Source organism: Wyeomyia smithii, chromosome 3, assembly GCF_029784165.1.
Source record: "Wyeomyia smithii strain HCP4-BCI-WySm-NY-G18 chromosome 3, ASM2978416v1, whole genome shotgun sequence".
In the NCBI taxonomy this organism is placed as follows: domain Eukaryota; kingdom Metazoa; phylum Arthropoda; class Insecta; order Diptera; family Culicidae; genus Wyeomyia; species Wyeomyia smithii.
The window spans coordinates 58,749,988-58,767,580 of NC_073696.1; the positions used below are offsets into that span (position 1 = coordinate 58,749,988).

The 17,593-nt window shown below is 36.4% G+C and overlaps 2 protein-coding genes across 12 annotated transcripts in view; both read right to left on the bottom strand.

Moving 5' to 3' along the window:
- LOC129732636 (rap guanine nucleotide exchange factor 2) overlaps positions 1 to 16,521 on the bottom strand; it is a 58,793-nt gene extending 42,272 nt beyond the window's left edge. For 3 of the 11 annotated variants that reach the window (XM_055693675.1, XM_055693676.1, XM_055693667.1), the window contains exons 1-2: positions 16,216 to 16,520; positions 14,684 to 15,216 (exon numbers count right to left, since the gene is read on the bottom strand). The gene's annotated coding sequence lies outside the window, so the exon portion shown is untranslated. Of the gene's footprint in view, positions 1 to 14,679; positions 15,232 to 16,215 lie in introns of those variants that run through there. The other 8 variants (XR_008729306.1, XM_055693677.1, XM_055693674.1 and 5 more) reach the window with 7 other exon arrangements.
- On the bottom strand, positions 4,752 to 6,619 carry LOC129732638 (CLIP domain-containing serine protease B15-like). The gene is made up of 4 exons (XM_055693685.1): positions 6,306 to 6,619; positions 6,016 to 6,239; positions 5,658 to 5,950; positions 4,752 to 5,596 (listed from the first exon to the last, which is right to left on the bottom strand). The coding sequence occupies exons 1-4, from the start codon at positions 6,531 to 6,533 to the stop codon at positions 5,241 to 5,243; spliced, it is 1,101 nt and encodes a 366-aa protein (XP_055549660.1). The 5' UTR covers positions 6,534 to 6,619; the 3' UTR covers positions 4,752 to 5,240.
- Positions 16,522 to 17,593: the final 1,072 nt, after the last annotated feature.

The following is a 17,593-nucleotide window of genomic DNA, read 5'->3' on the forward strand; positions in this document are numbered from 1 at the left end:
TGGATTTTAACTCATAGCTCTGATGGTTTGCTCTTATAAGGGATTTCCCAATTTCGTCAGTTTTCGCTATGATTATGCACATGATTGATAGATCATGTGTGTGAAGCTGAGTTTTAATAATAATTTCCAATTCTGATGCTGTGCGTCGTCAGGTCATAATTCTTTCACACCGTTTGACAAATCTTTACCGCAGCATTGGGAATATCGGTGCTTCACAGAGTCAGAAATGTATGTATTCACAGCAGTTGATGAGAGTTTTGATATTTTTTTAATTTGGATTAGATTAAAATGTACATTGTTCTTCAAATTTCAATTAATAGTGCAAAATAGTGCAGGTTGTCTTGACAAATAATTACTTCCAATTCGATTGTTCAGAAATAAAAAATAACATTCTAGTTCCAAACTAGGTCGCTGAATTTCGATTATGATGAATTTCAATCAAAACCTAAATTTGCGACCAAAAACGCTTTTCGTTGCTCGGGCTGGTTTCACCTTCTGATCGAACTGTTTCGAAACCCCGTTTATTCCCAGCTTCCTGAGTGTCTTCCGGAAGGATGCCCAATTCCCATGTGATTGGGGTTTCGATATCGCTTCTGCAGAATCGTCACACAGCAGCTAGGTCAGTAAACGAACTGTAACTAACATGAATGGATTACTTGCCTAGGGTATTGCGAGTTGCTCAATAAAAAAATACTGGGAAAACTCAGAGTTTCAATTCAATTGGAGAATTCATTTGTATTGGAAACCCTGGTTTGATAAGCTCGATTCTGACCCAAAAGTTGTTAAAATGTTTCTCTCATAGCTCTTATTAACCGTAAGTGTTCAAAATGTCTTAATTATTTGCTACTCTTAGAGAAACGAAACTAGCGTTGTTCCAAAGTACACAATTGTGTATTTTTAGGGAAGTCAGTCAAACCTGTTTTTGTGCAATGTTTGTTTGTGCGACTTTTTGCATGCGGTTTTTTTTTATTTGTGAGATTTTTTTCTTGTGTGGTATATGGAAAACAACCACACCCGACAAGATTTTCAACCATTTAGTTCTTCCGATCCTTGAAATGAATTTCAACGCATTACATAATCATCGCGTCAGCAAATTACTATTTGAGCCAGTTTTAATTTTCTTTTCTTATTCTCACATCGCAAACGACCACGTGTATCAAAACATTGACAATCGTGAAAACAAATGCGCAATTTACACATCAAAGGAAATGACATCACTAGTACTACTTTGTGTTGCAGAATGCGAAATTGATGGCGTTGTGACTCCACTTATACTTTGAACGGCGGTGTAGTGGTGCATGTTTCTTTCAATTTATGGCAATAACTACAGATGAGACTCTCTTTTCAAAAAAACGATGAAAACCAAACATTGTGGAGTACGCAAATGGGGTGACGGGAATGCAGCTGTTAACTTTCGAGTTTTTACAAATATGATGAAAATTTATATGATGAAATTCGACTACTTCCGAATACTTTCTATTCAGATAGTCATCTAGTCTGCTTACTGCCAAGGAATTGATTTGGTATATTGAGCGTACTTTTCAATGAATATCTGTTATCTGTAGCAGAATCACAAATAACTCACAAAAGAGCGTCTTTTCGTAGAAAACTTAATACTTCCAAGCTTAAGTTTGAAGTGATAAAGTTAAAGAAAAGGGACAGTAAGGCCGTTACAAATTTTATTTTTATTTTATGTGTGAGTAGCACTTTTCTGTGAAGAGGAATGATAGGGCTTTCATTTGGAGTGATCAGAATTTTGGCCGCCAGCTTGAATTTGGCCGCCATCTTGGATTATCTTAGAAAAATGCGATTTTGACCTTGTTCGCCGGTTTTCAATCTGAGAGTAGCATTAGAAAGCTCAGAAAATATGCTATGAGATGCAAGAAAAAAATTAGGTGAACAGCAGTGTTAACCTACCAATTGAACCAATTTTCCGAACGAAGTTTTAAAATAATCAATGCAATCCGCGTTTTTTTCAACGACGAGATATTAGTTTCTTTTGATGTCACAGCACTCTTCCCAAGTGTTCCAGTGAAAGAAGCTATAAATCATTTGGCTTCTCTCCCAACGATGTGATAACCTTTGGAAACCGCAAGTACGCAGTTACTTGAAGCTAACTCGACTTTGCATGGAAGATGAATATTTTTCATTTCGAGGGAAATTTTATAAACAAACAAAAGGAGCACCGATGGGGAATCCTCTTTCACCTTTCCTATGTGCACTTTTTATGGCACATTTAAAAAATAAACTGAAAGAAAAAGACTTCTTACCAGATCGTTGGTGGAGGTACGCGAATGATATTTTTTGCATTTTAAAACAGGGTGACTTAGAAAGTGTTTTAGAAATTTTGAATGGTATTCATAAAAACATCCGATTTACTTTGAAAATTGAACAAAACAACAGGCTTCCTTTTTTGGATGTAGTTGTTGTTAAAAACTCCAACCACTTTGAATTCGAAATCTTTAGGAAGCCCACGCATACAAAACGGGTAATACCTAGCACTTCGAACCATTCCTTCCTGCATAAAATGGCTGCTTTTTACCATATGATCCACCGAATGGAATCTTCACCTCTCAGTAATGAAGGAAAGAAAAATGAAATGGAATATATTTTTGAAATTGGTGAGCAGAATGGATGTAAAAGAAGAACCATCTAAGCTATTTTTGATACAAAGAAACGAACCCAATACAGTAAATCTTACACAACACTCACACCGCTAACAGAAGATCGGGAGACGGTAGTTGTTGAATATTATGATAATTTTACTCATCAACTTCGTAAAAAATTTAGGAAGACACTACGCCTCAATCTGATGAAAAAGTAAAATTTATATCTAACTTTCAGGTGGATTGGTCACCTATCTTTCAATATTAAAAGATGCGTATCTTAAAATTTCTCTGAAAATCCGTAATGGCTATGAAACCTTTGAATCACTTTTTGGTCAATCGCACGGTATATATCAAGATGGCTTGACAAAATATTTTTTTTAAATTCTTTTATCACCAATGTTTAGTGGTTAATTTGTGAGTTCGAAATCCAATTTGTGGTTATTTGTGGTTAAGTGGTTTTCGAGAAATTTTCAAAAAACTGAGTACAAACCATCTTGAAACATGATTTAGCTTCAAATGAATCGGACAACGATGATATATATATATATATATATATATATATATATATATATATATATATATATATATATATATATATATATATATATATATATATATATATATATATATATATATATATATATATATATATATATATATATATATATATATATATATATATATATATATATATATATATATATATATATATATATATATATATATATATATATCAATCGAAAGCTCTTAATTTGTGGTTCACGAAAATGCAATTTTAAGGTCATAATTACTAGTGTTTGTACAGTAATGTGTGTTTTATTGTTCACGTAGTTCTACGTTTTGTTTATTTGTTCGTGTTTGTCGCTGCTATACTGAGCGTGCGTGTGGGGAATATGGTAAATATCGAGATTCGTGTAACTAAGCTATCCCACTTGCTATTTCAGGTAGCCAACCAGGCGCAAAATGAATGTGTGTAAATTTGTTGGTAAAAAGGATACCGGTAACGAAAATGTACTTTCAAAGGAAAGCAACCCAAATTCGACCAGTAGCAGAGCCGGATTTAAGATAGTGGGGGTCCGGGACCCAGTGTTGTGTGGGGGTCACAGAATAAACTTTATTCATCTTTGAAAACTTAACAAAAGTTTGTCAGAAATTTTCAGAACATCTTTTTATAAGGTGTCTTCGCTGAAAAATTATCAATTATATAATCAACACTCAATTCGCAAATTCACAATGCCAAATCTGACAGCCTCGCTTTCGCTTTCGCTTTGATTTCGAAAAAGTGACGATCCTAGAACGTATTGTTGACCAGGAAAGCAGAATCACAGCAGAGACATTCCACATCAAGTTGGTTGGCGAACGCAACGCGGTGAACCTCCAGCGTGAGTGCGGAACGTTCAACACCAACTACAATGCGCTTGTGGTAAAGCTACGGCAAGGTACAAACAGCGGACGGTGGAGAGGAAACAAATGCGACGATCAACACAGCATCACAGCACACCCGCCAGACAGTGATACCTGATCGTGCGGCGCTGAAAGAGGTGACGAAAAGCTGCGGCGATCGAATTGTGAGTTGTGAAAGAAAAAAGCGACAATTATAACAAAACGTTTTTATGTGTTTTTTTTATGTATTTTCAAAAAAATTTTTGTTTTTTAAATAAAATTGCAGGCGTCAGAAGATGGCTGAAACGCAACAGTAGGCCGAAACGTCACGCAAAGTAAGAAATGTTTTGTAATTGTTCACCAAAAAATATCAATTAATACGATACAAATAAACAAAACGTAGAACTACGTGAACAATAAAACACAAATCTACGTACAAACACTAGTAATAATGACCTTGAAATTACATTTTCGTGAACCACAAATTAAGAGCTTTCGATTGATATATATATATATATATATATATATATATATATATATATATATATATATATATATATATATATATATATATATATATATATATATATATATATATATATATATATATATATATATATATATATATATATCATCGTTGTCCGAATCATTTGAAGCTAAGTCATATTTCAAGATGGTTTGTACTCAGTTTTTTGAAAATTTCTCGAAAACCACTTAACCACAAATTGGATTTCGAACTCACAAATTAACCACTAAACATTGGTGATAGAAGAATTTGAAAAAAAATATTTTGTCAAGCCATCTTAATATATACCGTGCGATTGACCAAAAAGTGATTCAAAGGTTTCATAGCCATTACGGATGTTCAGAGAAGTTTAACTTTAATAAAAAAAAAATTTCATTTCCCCATCCTGGACTGTTTACCAAAAATTTTGTTGAAGTTAAGTAAAAATTAAACTCTTTTTTCGTAAATCGAAATTTAGAAATTTTCGCACTGAAATTCAGTTTTTTTTTCAGCGTGTATATTTTTTTTCCACGAGAGTACTCTTTTTTTCTGCAATTCTCTCTCAGACAGTTTTTCCCTACAATCAAAGGTCTGAGCTACAATGCTTTGAAATGATAACCTATGGCAAAATGCATACGCCCTTTTGAAAATTGTCCTGTACATTAAACAGTTGGCTACGGAGTCTGTGTATGATAAACAAAAGGTCAACTTCCAAGGCTTCATTCTGTTTTCTTTAATGTTTATTAATTTGTAAATTCAAGTGTTTGCTCAGTTGTGGGTTCGCCCACGCGATAATACTCAAGCACAGTCTGCACTATCCAATCGACGTATTTCGTCACGTTTGTATAAACACCGGGTATGCCTTTGGTACCACAGTTTTCTGGTCCGAAACTGACAATACCGACCTGGTACCAGAGAGAATTGACTAATCTAACCAGCGGTCCACCCGAATCTCCTTTGCAACTATCTATTTTCTTATCACCGCCCATGCAAAGATGTGCGTCGGTTAACGAAATACCAATCGGAGAATAAGCTTTGTTACACACATTATTGTTTCTACCAACCAAATCAACATGTAGTAGCATGTCACTTGACGTTTCTGCAAATAGAGTCAAAATCTAGTATGTTTTAAAAAATGTAGTGATTGTCAAATAATTTACCAGTTTCGGTTGCGCCCCAACCCATTACAGTGAAATCTTCGTTTTCCACTGGTAACTCTTGGATTGAAGCTTCCATTGGGAGACAAACTGGTCGAACGTATGTGTCGAATTCAACTTCCTCTGCTAGTCTAATTAAAGCAATATCGTGTTCCTTGTTATCTTTCCTCTCCTGATAATCAGGATGAGAAATAATACTTTCATAACTGTAATCTCGTCGACAAACCTCATCATTGTTTACGATAGTACAGTTGACCTTTTTTCCTGCATTCCATTGACTCAACTGTACCATGGACCTGAGAACGATTATAAATTACATTTTATTTTCAATACGAACAAATGCTCAGTCGAACTGACATACAGTTTCCATTTTCTTTCCGTGAAGCAATGTGCAGCTGTGAGCACATATCTAGAATTGATTAGTGAGCCGCCACATCGTAGATGTTTTCTACCTTTGATTTCTTTGAAGATGAGTAACGCTGTCCAAGGATGTTGCCCTAATTGTGTTTTGCTACCACCTATAATGCGAACTCCCAGATCCAATGATCCACATTCTTCTGTATTAGGTAAAATGGGACAGCATATCTGTAAATAATACCCAAAGTTGTATTATTTGTCGATAGGTCACACCACTGGTCACGCCAAACTTACTAGTGGAAGAGGTTTTGATTCCGATATATTAGCGCATACACTGTTGTCTAAGTATTGCGAATCTTCCAAAGTAGCATTTTGTTTTCGGATAATACTAATAGCGTAATTGCACTGCTTAACTGGCACACAAATTCCCGGTGTATTGGAAGGTGTAACACAGGTGTCATTTTCGTTCAAAGCAAATGAAAAACTGCTCCAACAAACTACCAACGGGACTATCAACTTCATTATCACCGAATATGAACCTTATTTACTCGCATTTGATGCGATGTTTAGTGAGTCGTGTTCAAACAACGTCTGTGCTCACATTCTGGTATCATCACGAGAGGGAGCGAAGGAGAGTTTGATTAAATCCTCCCGGACCCGACGGAAAGATTAATCCATCTAAAAAAGGCCTCCTTTGAAGTGCGATTGTGAATCGCAGTCGAGTGGATTTTAACTCTTGTCTCTGATGGTTTGCTCTTAACTACAACCAATTGTGCAGTAAAAATGGGATTCCCCAATTTCGTGGGTTTTCCTCATAATTATGCACGCCCATAGATAGATGTGTGTGTAACTGAGTTTAAAAAATAATCTTTAATCCTGGTACTGTGCAACACCAAGTCAGAATTCTTTACACCGTTTGACAATAATCTGCACCGCTTTGAGGCATTATTATTTTCAGTGTTCTCAGAGTCAAAAATGTATGCGTTCACAGAATTTGAAGCAAGTTGTGAAATTCTTCCACTTTGGGTTAGATTGAAATATACATTACACTCCATTAAAATGCATAGAAACTTCTCCAGGGTAGTACGACTTGAACTGCCTTGCAGAACGGTCGTATTTTACCAACAGCTCGAGGCTTAGTATTAGGCCGTTTACATGCTGGCGCGTTATGCGTTGCGGAGACGGTTCACCTTGCCGTGGGTTAATGTACAGCTCTAATTAGTGCATTTCATGAGATAAGTTGAACAACTAAAACCATATTCCAAACCTTACTGGAAGCTTTCCAGTCCTTAAAAAAGGCGACCACATATTTCTTACGAATAAACAAAAAACTCAAAAACTTGCCCAGCAGTTCGAGAGTGTTCATAATTCCAATTTGAACGTAATGAGTCCTATTGAAAATGAAGTATTACAAAAGTATGATCAGATCACCAGTCAAGAATGTCTTTCTGAAGAGGTACTGAAAACAAACTTGAATGAAATACAAACTATTATCAAGAATTTCAAAAACATGAAAGCACCAGGAGATGATGGGATTTTTTATATCTTCCTCAAAAATCTTCCCGAAAGCTGTTTGAATTTCTTGGTGAGAATTTTTAACAGATGCTTTGAATTAGCATATTTTACCTCAAAATGGAAAAATACCAAAATCACTCCAATTTTAAAACCTGAAAAAATCCAGCTGAAGCATCAAGTTATCATCCAATTAGTTTACTCTCTTTTATAGGCAAACTTTTTGAAAGAATAATTGTTAATAGATTGATGATACATATTAACGAAAATTCAATTCAAATTAGCTGTTTGGATTTCGCCATAAGCACACGACTATTCATCAGTTACTTAGAGTAACTAATATGATTCGTACTAATAAATCTGAAGGTTATTCCACTGGAGCTGCTCTTCTAGATACAGAAAAGGCATTCGACAGTGTTTGGCATAAAGGTTTGATAGCTAAAATGTCCAATTTCCATTTTCCTTCACACAAACATTATTCAAAGTAACTTGACTGACCGCACTCTTCAGGTTAATTATTTGAATGGTAAATCTGATAGATTGCCTGTTAGAGCTGGTGTGCCTCAAGGAAGTATCTTGGGCCCAGTCTTATATAATCTTTTTACTTCTGATCTTCCTGATCTACTACCAGGATGTGAGAAATCTCTGTTTTGTAACGATACAAGCATTTCCGTAAAAGGAAAAAGCCTTCGTGTCATATGCAGTCGGCTGCAAAAAAGTCTAGATATATTTTCTTCATAATTGCAGAAATGGAAGATTTCTCCTTATGCAACACAATTAATTATTTTTCCTCATAAACTAAGAGTTTCTTTTCTCAAACCCACTAATAATCATGTTGTTTAGATGAACGGTGCAAACCTAAATTGGTTTGATCAAGTTAAATACTAAGGGCCATTTATTAAATTAAGAAGCACATTGAGAAGAAGAAGACGCTTCAAAGGATTCAGAATAAACTTCTGAAAATGATATTGAAGCGTCCTCGCTGGTTTAGTACGAATGAACTACACAGGCTTACTAATGTGAAAACATTAGAAAATATGTCAAACAATATAATCAATGAGTTCCGACAAAAATCATTGCAATCCTCAATTACAACGATTAGCTCACTTTATAGTCGATAAGATAGGTAAGGTTAGGTTTAGGTCTACTTCATGAAATAAATTCGATAATTCTATAAGGTACTATGTGTTAAATTGGGGTGAAATTGATCACCATTGAAATCCATACATTATTTTGGCAATGTCCATTTTTTCGATATGGTTAAGATAAATGATGATTTCTGTACTGGAAAATATCAATCACAGCTAGTTTGGAAACGACAATAACGATATTTTAGGTTAAAATTTGTTTATTCTGGTTCACGAGCTGCTTGTTGCTAAATTTGCTCTTATTTGATCGTCGTTAGACCGATTTCAATTCGCTTTGTTGCAAAAGCTCAAAAACTAGCTCTGAAATTAAAATCTTTGTGGTTTCCTGCGAATTCATCAGTATTTCTTTAATGGTATGGAATGATCATTGTTGAAAATTACATTTTTTGAGCTTTTATCAAACTTTACTCGCTTCTCCAAATTTAACGTAATTAATTAACCCTCAACTATGATTACTTTAAGTAAATTCAATACTTTTTTCTGTTATTTGGAAACTTGTTTGATCAAATTTGATTGAGTTTTGACTGAGTTAGAAGAATTTTTCGAAAATATGAAAAATTACACCGGGCATGCGAGGGTTAACTTTGACAGCTATGTGAATCATACAAATGTTGCGTTTAAGGACACGTTAACATTGCCTAGTGTTGTAAGAGCAATATCTTTTGATTAGTATTTTTTATCACGAATTTTCAGATGATCAATTTCACCCCACAGATCAATTTCACCCCATTCCACGGTATATGTATTAGTGTTGATATGTCACCGTTTGTTGCAGAACACACAATATAAATTCTGAATAAATATTAGTAAATAATTAATTCATCACAAAACATTCCCCCTAATAAAAAAAACTTCTCCAGAGCAGCAGGAATTGTCTTGACCAACTTTATTACCTTCTCTAGATTCGATTGTTCAGAAATAAAAAGAACGTTATGCTCAAATGGCGATTCACTGCTATCGAATAACAGATTCCGGAACGTCCCACTGCAGGTGGCTAAACTTTCTTTGTAATAGATTTCAATCAAAACCTAAATGTGTCGTCGACCAAACACGCTTTTTGCTGCTCTGGCTGATTTTACCTTCTGGGCGAACTGTTTCAAAACCCCATTTATTCTCAGCCTTCTGAGTGTCTTCCGGAAGGATGCCCAATTCCCATGCGATTGGGTCTAATGAGTTTCGATATCGCTTTTGTAGAATCGTCACACGACAGCTAGGCCAGTAAACGAACTGTAAGTAACGTAAATGGATTACTAGCCTCGGTATGTTGGTGCATCCATTCACTGCTGCTGCTGCCGAAACTTGCGAGATACGATTCAATGAAAAAATCTTGGGAAAACATAAAGTACATAAACATAAACATGAAATGCGTGGTCAAGCATTTGTCTCCGTTAACTTTCAACAATTTTTTCACAGACAACTAGCGGTACCCATACGTAAAAAAGCAAAGCCTTGGTGCTACATCCCGTATCGGAACTTGACCTTCTGTTTATTTTACACAGACTTCGTAGTTAACTGTTTAATGTACAAGACAATTGCGGGGCTAGCGCGACGATCCTACCAGGCTTTGTTTTGCTCATCTTCATCTTAAAGAGAAAACAGTTTTCTTCCCTCTTAACAACTGTGAGCTTACATTCAATGTGCATCACACCATCTGCTGTAGAGAGAGCGCAGAGTAATAGTTTCTCTGGCGAAAAAACGCTCCTAATTTGACAGAGTAAAAACCTAGTGAAACTCTTGTAAATTGCTCATCCGCGCACGCAAGAAAAGTGAAATAAATTGCTCGACGATCAACTGAGCATTGCGTTACCGTTCTCATCGCTCTGGGGTGCGGCAAAAACAGTATAAAACCGAACTTTCTGCAGAATACGCACCCATGGTGGGTTGTGAATCTTCCTATAATATTAAATTCGAAAACGGTTAGGATGTGGCTTCAATGTGAGCCTGAACCTTTGATATTTGGCCAACTTCTCTTCTAGTAAAGGAGAAGCTAACGAAAACTACTCCCTCTTAAACTGAGAGAGCAAACAAATGTTTACCCCTAACACGCGATGATTAAGAGTGAAAAGAAACTCTGCGACTAAAATACTCTACGCCTAAATGTTGATAATTACTCACTCTGTGTGAGAGAGAAAGTCTAGTTCTCCAAGGGGTTTGGCAGGTAGAGAAGGAAATTTGAGCAAAAATCAAGAGAACGGAAGAAGCCTGGATCCTACTGACACTAACAGTGTCTCCCGAGCCGGGACTCGAACCTACGACGACTGGCTAGTTAGGCCAGCATCGTACCTCAAGACCAGCTGAAGGTTCCCCCGATACTTCATAAAATTTGGAAATTTTGACTAGATTGAAAGCTGAATTAAATTTTATAGGATTATTTCTAAAATAAAACTTTTTTTTCTAATCATGTGATGTTTTTACGCTAGAGAAACTAAATACCAAAACAACAATATCGCACGCTTAGCCTTGGGGCTAATAGAGGTCTCGATCAACTAGATTAGTTGAGAGAATCCGCTATCGATATTGTTTTCGGCACATTTTGCATTTTGTAGGATAAGTACAACGATACACCGTGCCCCAGTGCTGAGTCGAGAAAGTTTCCAGCTCGAGAAGATCCTTGACTCGATATCGCAACCGTGTGGGAGAGCTAACCGACCGACATCGCCAACCACAGAACCACGGGGACCACTGAAACTAAATACCAACTATGCGTTTTATATGAAATTGTGAAGTTGTGAAGTAAAGCCATTTTTTAATTGAAACTGGTAATTGTTCCATCAGATTTCGAACGACAATAACAGTATAACCGCATGATGGATTAAAATAGCTAATATATTGTTGGATAGATAATATGGTGGACAATTTTGTAATGCGCTAAAGTCTTTTTTGCGTGGGGGATACAAAGCGCGTATAAAATCCGCATAAAGAAACGCGTTAATGCCGCAATCCACATAAAAAACGCGTAAACTCCCAGATCCAACAAATTTGATCCAATCAGAATAAACAAAGATAATACAATCAATTTGATTTGATCAGGTTAAATAAGACAAACCTAAATTTAAGTATTGTTGGATTTGTTTTTCAAGGAGATAGAATTAATTCTGATTTAGACGCATTTGGCCGTGTCAAATAAACGTTGTTTGAACAACAAAAAAACACTACAGACGGAATATCGCCAAGTCTAGCACAAGAAGTATGATAGCCGGCCCAGTTCCATTGGTTTCGTTGGAAAGCTGAGAAAATTTCGTAATCATTAGTGTCTTAAAAACGTTTAATTAGACAGTATAAGCAGCACTTAGCAAAGAACAAATGTGAAATCAAATGTTTTTTTAAAACTAAACTGAAATTTTCTCTCTAAAATGTGTGATGAACATGGGTTTTGTTGTTAAGCAAATGAAAAACTATAGTCTGCTCTACAAGTTGTTCTTTAACACCAATCATCTGACCCCATAGTTTAGCTGCTATTTCACTTAAAAAGCAATAAGCTGCGCCTTTATGTAGTGTGGTAAAGATTCTCAATTTTCTGCTCCACTGTTTTGACGTAAACGCGTCGTTGACGTCTTGTACACAGCATGCACTGCATACTAGATCAATGCTTGAAACACAGCAGAAATTTTTTGATCTTTCTACACTGAACGAAATTATCTCAGTTTTCTAACGAAACCAACAGAATTGAGCTAGCTATCACACTTCTTGTACTAGATCTCGTAAAAGGCAAACATGACCGAAAACTGAAAATAGTGAATAACTCTGCAGTAGTTAAATTTTAGAGGTATGCGTAGAAGGATTTTTTTCATCGAATAGGGTCCTCTATCACTCCTTGAAGGATTTTAAGTGAGCTCCCTAACTCCCTGTATATAGCAGAAATTTTATTTTTCTATTTCATATATGACGTATCTAGAGATAAAATATCGTATTGGGACGTCCATAATACGTAACACTCATGGGAAGGAAGGTGCTATCTGAAAAAGCGTTGCAACCCATGCGGAAATTTTTGAGGATCCATACAAAAGGAGAAGGTTTCAAGCTTAGCATAGCTTAGCTTGACTGACTGTACATATCAATGGTTGCACTCCGTGATTGATCCGAATCAGTAAAATTGCACAATGAATCAACTGAATGAAATTGGGAGTGACCGACCCTTCTCACTGTACAAGTTTTAGTGACTCAATATTTTGAAGGGTCAATACGACGCCGGGCACGTCCTTACAATCAGGTGTGAAGAGGGAAGGGATGTTAGTGTGTTAACTATTTGGAGACCATGTTAGCCTTTGCATCCCCGCCAAGGTCACAGGAAGGAGGTTTTTGTTAGATGAAAAAAAATTGTAATACACGATGTGGATCTGATTTATGTCGACATACCATAGGGAAGCTGTCGGAGCCATTCAATAATTTAAAAGGATTACTGGAGAGGAATATAAGTTATCATATTTTTATTTTACAATCGAGTTAAATCTGTTGTAAGAAACATCGCAGCTGTGATGTGAGTTTAGTTAATCAAATACTCGTAACACGCCGACTTACAAGACTTCATCTATAATCGAGTTTGAGTTGTATTTTACTAAAAAAAAAGAGTTCAAGGAAAGGCTGAGAATAGAAAAACGTAAGCCACTGAAGAAACGAGTTGATTCCGTCTGCGAACTTAATGACCTTTGTAACTAAAAATTCCTCTAATTAGAGTGTTTAGTCCCACGCCCCCATTACATACAACCTAAGGGGCTGTATAACTTGCAGTATTAAAGGTGGGCCCCTCTCAGTTGGTCTTGAGGTACGATGCTGGCCTAGCAAGCCAGTCGTCGTAGGTTAGAGTCTCGGCTCGGGAGAGACTGTTAGTGTCAGTAGGATCGTAGCCATAGCCTCGCAATTGTCTTGTTCATTTTACAGTTGGCTGCGAAGACTGTGTATAATAAACAGAAGGTCGAGTTCCGAATCGGAATGTAGTACCAAGGCTTTGCTATTGAAGGTAAAAATATCAAAATTAGTGTTTACAACTTTGTGGAACATATTCAATCAAACAAATCGATGTTTTTTTGGAAAAATTAAATCTTTTTATCATGAACAGACTAACATCAATGTTTAGCTAACCTTTTGTAGTTTTATTTGAAATAAAAAGAAATTTCAAAAAAATTAGCATTTTGAAGAAAATTAATTTTTGATTTTGTTTTGATTTTTATTGCTAAAGTTTTTTTACTATGTATGTTTTTTTTTGCCCAACAGTACAAACCACATTTTTTTTAATGAATCGAAGATTAGAAAATTTGCTATCCAACTCCAACCGTATCTCGATACAACGCCTAAAACTTTTTATCAATGCGGCGTATAATTCAAAACGTTTTCTCGATTTCACCTGATCATTAATTGAATTAAATTGATTGAATAACAATATTTATAAGAACTTTGTATACATATGGATAAGTAATTTTATCATGCATTTCATCGTCGAGGATTTTGCATTAGATTTTTTGTTGGTTGACATGGATATGGTCAAAATACAACGATCAATCATGTTCGATTAAAAACTATCACAAGCTTAAACTAGAGTCATGTTGTTTTAGTTCATATTTCCGAAAGCTGAATCATTTCCAAGGAAATCTGTACATCTCGATGAGCTCAATAACTGCTTAAACGCAGGTATTTTATCGAACTCGAACGTTAATTTGAACAATAACGAGAAGACTCCAGTGTCTTAAGATCACAGATCTTTCTCGAACGGTTAAGCCCAAGGGTAATTTGGAGTAATGTGTTGTATAACTGTTTTCCAAAAATTATCTTCGCTTGTACGCTGCGGGCACACCTAAAAAAACTAACTCGACAGGGCTGCCCAACAGCGGCCGCGTCTCCGATCGATCGAACGATCAATCCAAGGTTGAACGGAAGAAGTTTCCTCTTCTGGTAGGTTTTCGCCCGATGTGAGCTTGTTGTAACTGTTAAGTTCGATTGCAATTAACGTTGGTAGGAAATGCGTAAAAACAAGTTGTGGTTTACTCATGTCGTATACAACAGCTTCGACTTACTTACTTGTATTCCGCTGGCTGAAAGTAGCTCTCGTTTCACTGGAACAAAGCAGCAGACCACCCTTCGCGAAAAGAGGTACAGGAACTACACAGCAGAGGAGGCAAGTATCGTTTACCACGGTGAAAAGCACACACGTATCATTTTCATATTTTCTTACAGTCGAACTCTCTTTTTCACTAACCGATAGTGGCTGGGCACAGGTAGAAAACAAACCTCTGTACCTTGCTTGCTACTTCACAGTGCCATGTTTATGGCCATTCGAGGTGATTTTTTGAATTTCAGTTTTCCCGTGCAGTAACACACAACGATGGTTGGTCAAAAATACTCAATTCCAATGCATGACAACTTTCGAGATTCTTACCGGTGGTAAATTTATTCACAGTTTCAAAACTAAACTCTGTGTCAACTGATTTTCCCCGCACGATTACCTACTGAATGTAGGAATAATAGAAACAGTTTGTGTAATGGAACCTGGCTTCAGCTGTTTGGAATTTTGCTGCCACAACACTGTCCATTTGGTGAAATCGAACGGAATACTGCCATACAGGCAACGTAACACACAAACACGCACAACTCTTCGGATAGTCGGTGAATGACGACGAAGACGACGACGACAACGACTACGATGATGAACTGGAGCTACCTTGCTTTTACCATTCATTTTTAATACACAAGTGTTGGCGATCAGATTACGGCGGGATCTTGATGATATGAGAAGTTCGGCACTGAATGACACCCAATCAAAAATGATTATCAATAACAAGAAGTTTTACTGCAAGATAATCCTTAATAGCCGTTTATATTTTTTTTTACATAATAATTATTTTGGAGGAAATTTTCCTATCAACAGAAAGCTTGAGGGTACACAATCTTCAACAAACTCAATCAACATTTTAATTTAACGTTACACGCAAATTTCAGATGAGCGGATGCATTCCACATTACGGCATAAATGATTATTAAAGTCCTCTTGAAAAAAAGTCGTTTAACGTATAAAACATTGAAATTACACGGTAAAAATTTGTTCGCATTATATGGATCGTGCTGTTTTTTAATGATGTCAACCATAAAAAATTAAATTAAGCAATTCATCTCTTCCAACGCCCGCTGCCATCGTGTCATTTCGCATATTTCGTCTATTTTCCTCTGATTGGCTGCTTGTTATAATACATTATGCTGCCGTTCATGATTTTATGCTCTGCTTATTGCTTGTATCAAACCCGGGCACAACATTCCATTCGGACGTGAAAGACACACGATAGAGTACATTTCCTTTGCCCGTCATCGACTTTTCTACGAGAACTGAGCATCGCACTTTTGCACCTTTTTTGTATGTTCCTCCGGAATGGTTGATGTGTGCGACGAATGCTTTCACCACTACCAGACAGAAGCGCTAGAATTCCGCAAACGTCGCTGCCGTTGTCGTCGTCGTCGTAACAATTCTGTCCATTCACTTTAGCATCCGAATGATGGCACAATTTTTTACACTCAATATAATCACTCTGAACGGATACTCCTGTCATCACAACAATTACCTTCTTAAGCACTGATAACCAACAGACAGGCCACACGTTAAAAACGACACAAACTAGCTAAATTAAAGCACTTTCGAACGCGATTTTGATGCGTTCCAAACCGAAACGAACCGTACCGTGTGAGAGAGATCAGGGCGATGAATGTTTTAGCACATTACCACTGGTGCAGTAACTTTATATTAAATTGTTGCTTTCGCTTATGTATGCGGGTTGGATGGAAGAAAACCTATCCTGCCAGTTTCAGAGCAAGCGAATGAATAAAACTGAAAAGAAGCCGTATGCTGTGTTTGCTGTATCCGTCGTGTCCCGTGCCCCAACACAAACACGGATACCAACAGCTTTTAAAAAAGGTTTGGACACAGTGCATAAACGCCATAAACGCTATGCATTCGATGTATTGAACAATGCACTTTTTTGACAGCCCGAAGCTTTTTTTAGTACACGCTCGTAAATAATAACTCATGAACTGAGCAACTCTGACTCAGTTTAGAACGATGTTCGTAGACGTCAAAAAATGAGTAGAAGTCCTTTTCGATTTCGAGTAACTTAGACTCACTTTTTGGGTTCCCTTCGTATAACTTCTTTCTGAGTAACGTCGCATATGACGATGTCCATTTTGAAAGGTGATTATGATGTGCTTCAGTTTGTAACATATGTTTTTTAATTGTGTGCGCCTCAGAAGGCATTCTAACTGTTTACTTTTATTACAAGGTAATTATTGCTGAACATGTGGTGTCGTTTATTGGCCGTGGCGGATTTCTAGCCAGTAATGAAACTGAACTGTACCCAAAAAAAAGAGTAATGTCGTACGCAAATTTTGAGTAATAATGACTCATTTTAAAGACGCCTAGTGTTACTCAGTTTTGAGTATTTGTGGAGTTACTCAATTTGAGAGTTGTTCCACTTTTTACGAATCTGCGTCAAATGTTACTCATTTTAAAGTTATAATTTACGAGCGTGTACACCAAATCCCGAATGAAAACGATGAAAACGATTCTCGTATGACAATGTATCAAAACGAGGGTGCGGACTTCCAGAATATTAATTTTAATATTCGCTCTCAGGTACTGCCAGCCAAGCATGGAAACGTTCACTCACTAGCAATATTTCATGCAAATGTGTTCTTTGATTTATCAGTTATCGTTCAACTATTTCCACTCGCGTACAAGTTTTCCATAGAAACGCTGCTGATTGTTTTTCGCTTTTAAGAGTTCCGAATACCCTAGAAGGAGACTGAATGATTCAAACACGATAGTATTTATTGTTTCCAAGTTCACTTGCATTCAACACTATCGCGAGAAGCGTTAAGATATTATCGCCAGTGATACAAAATTATGTATCCAAATGAACGATAGATTGCGTTCAATTGTTTGCTTGC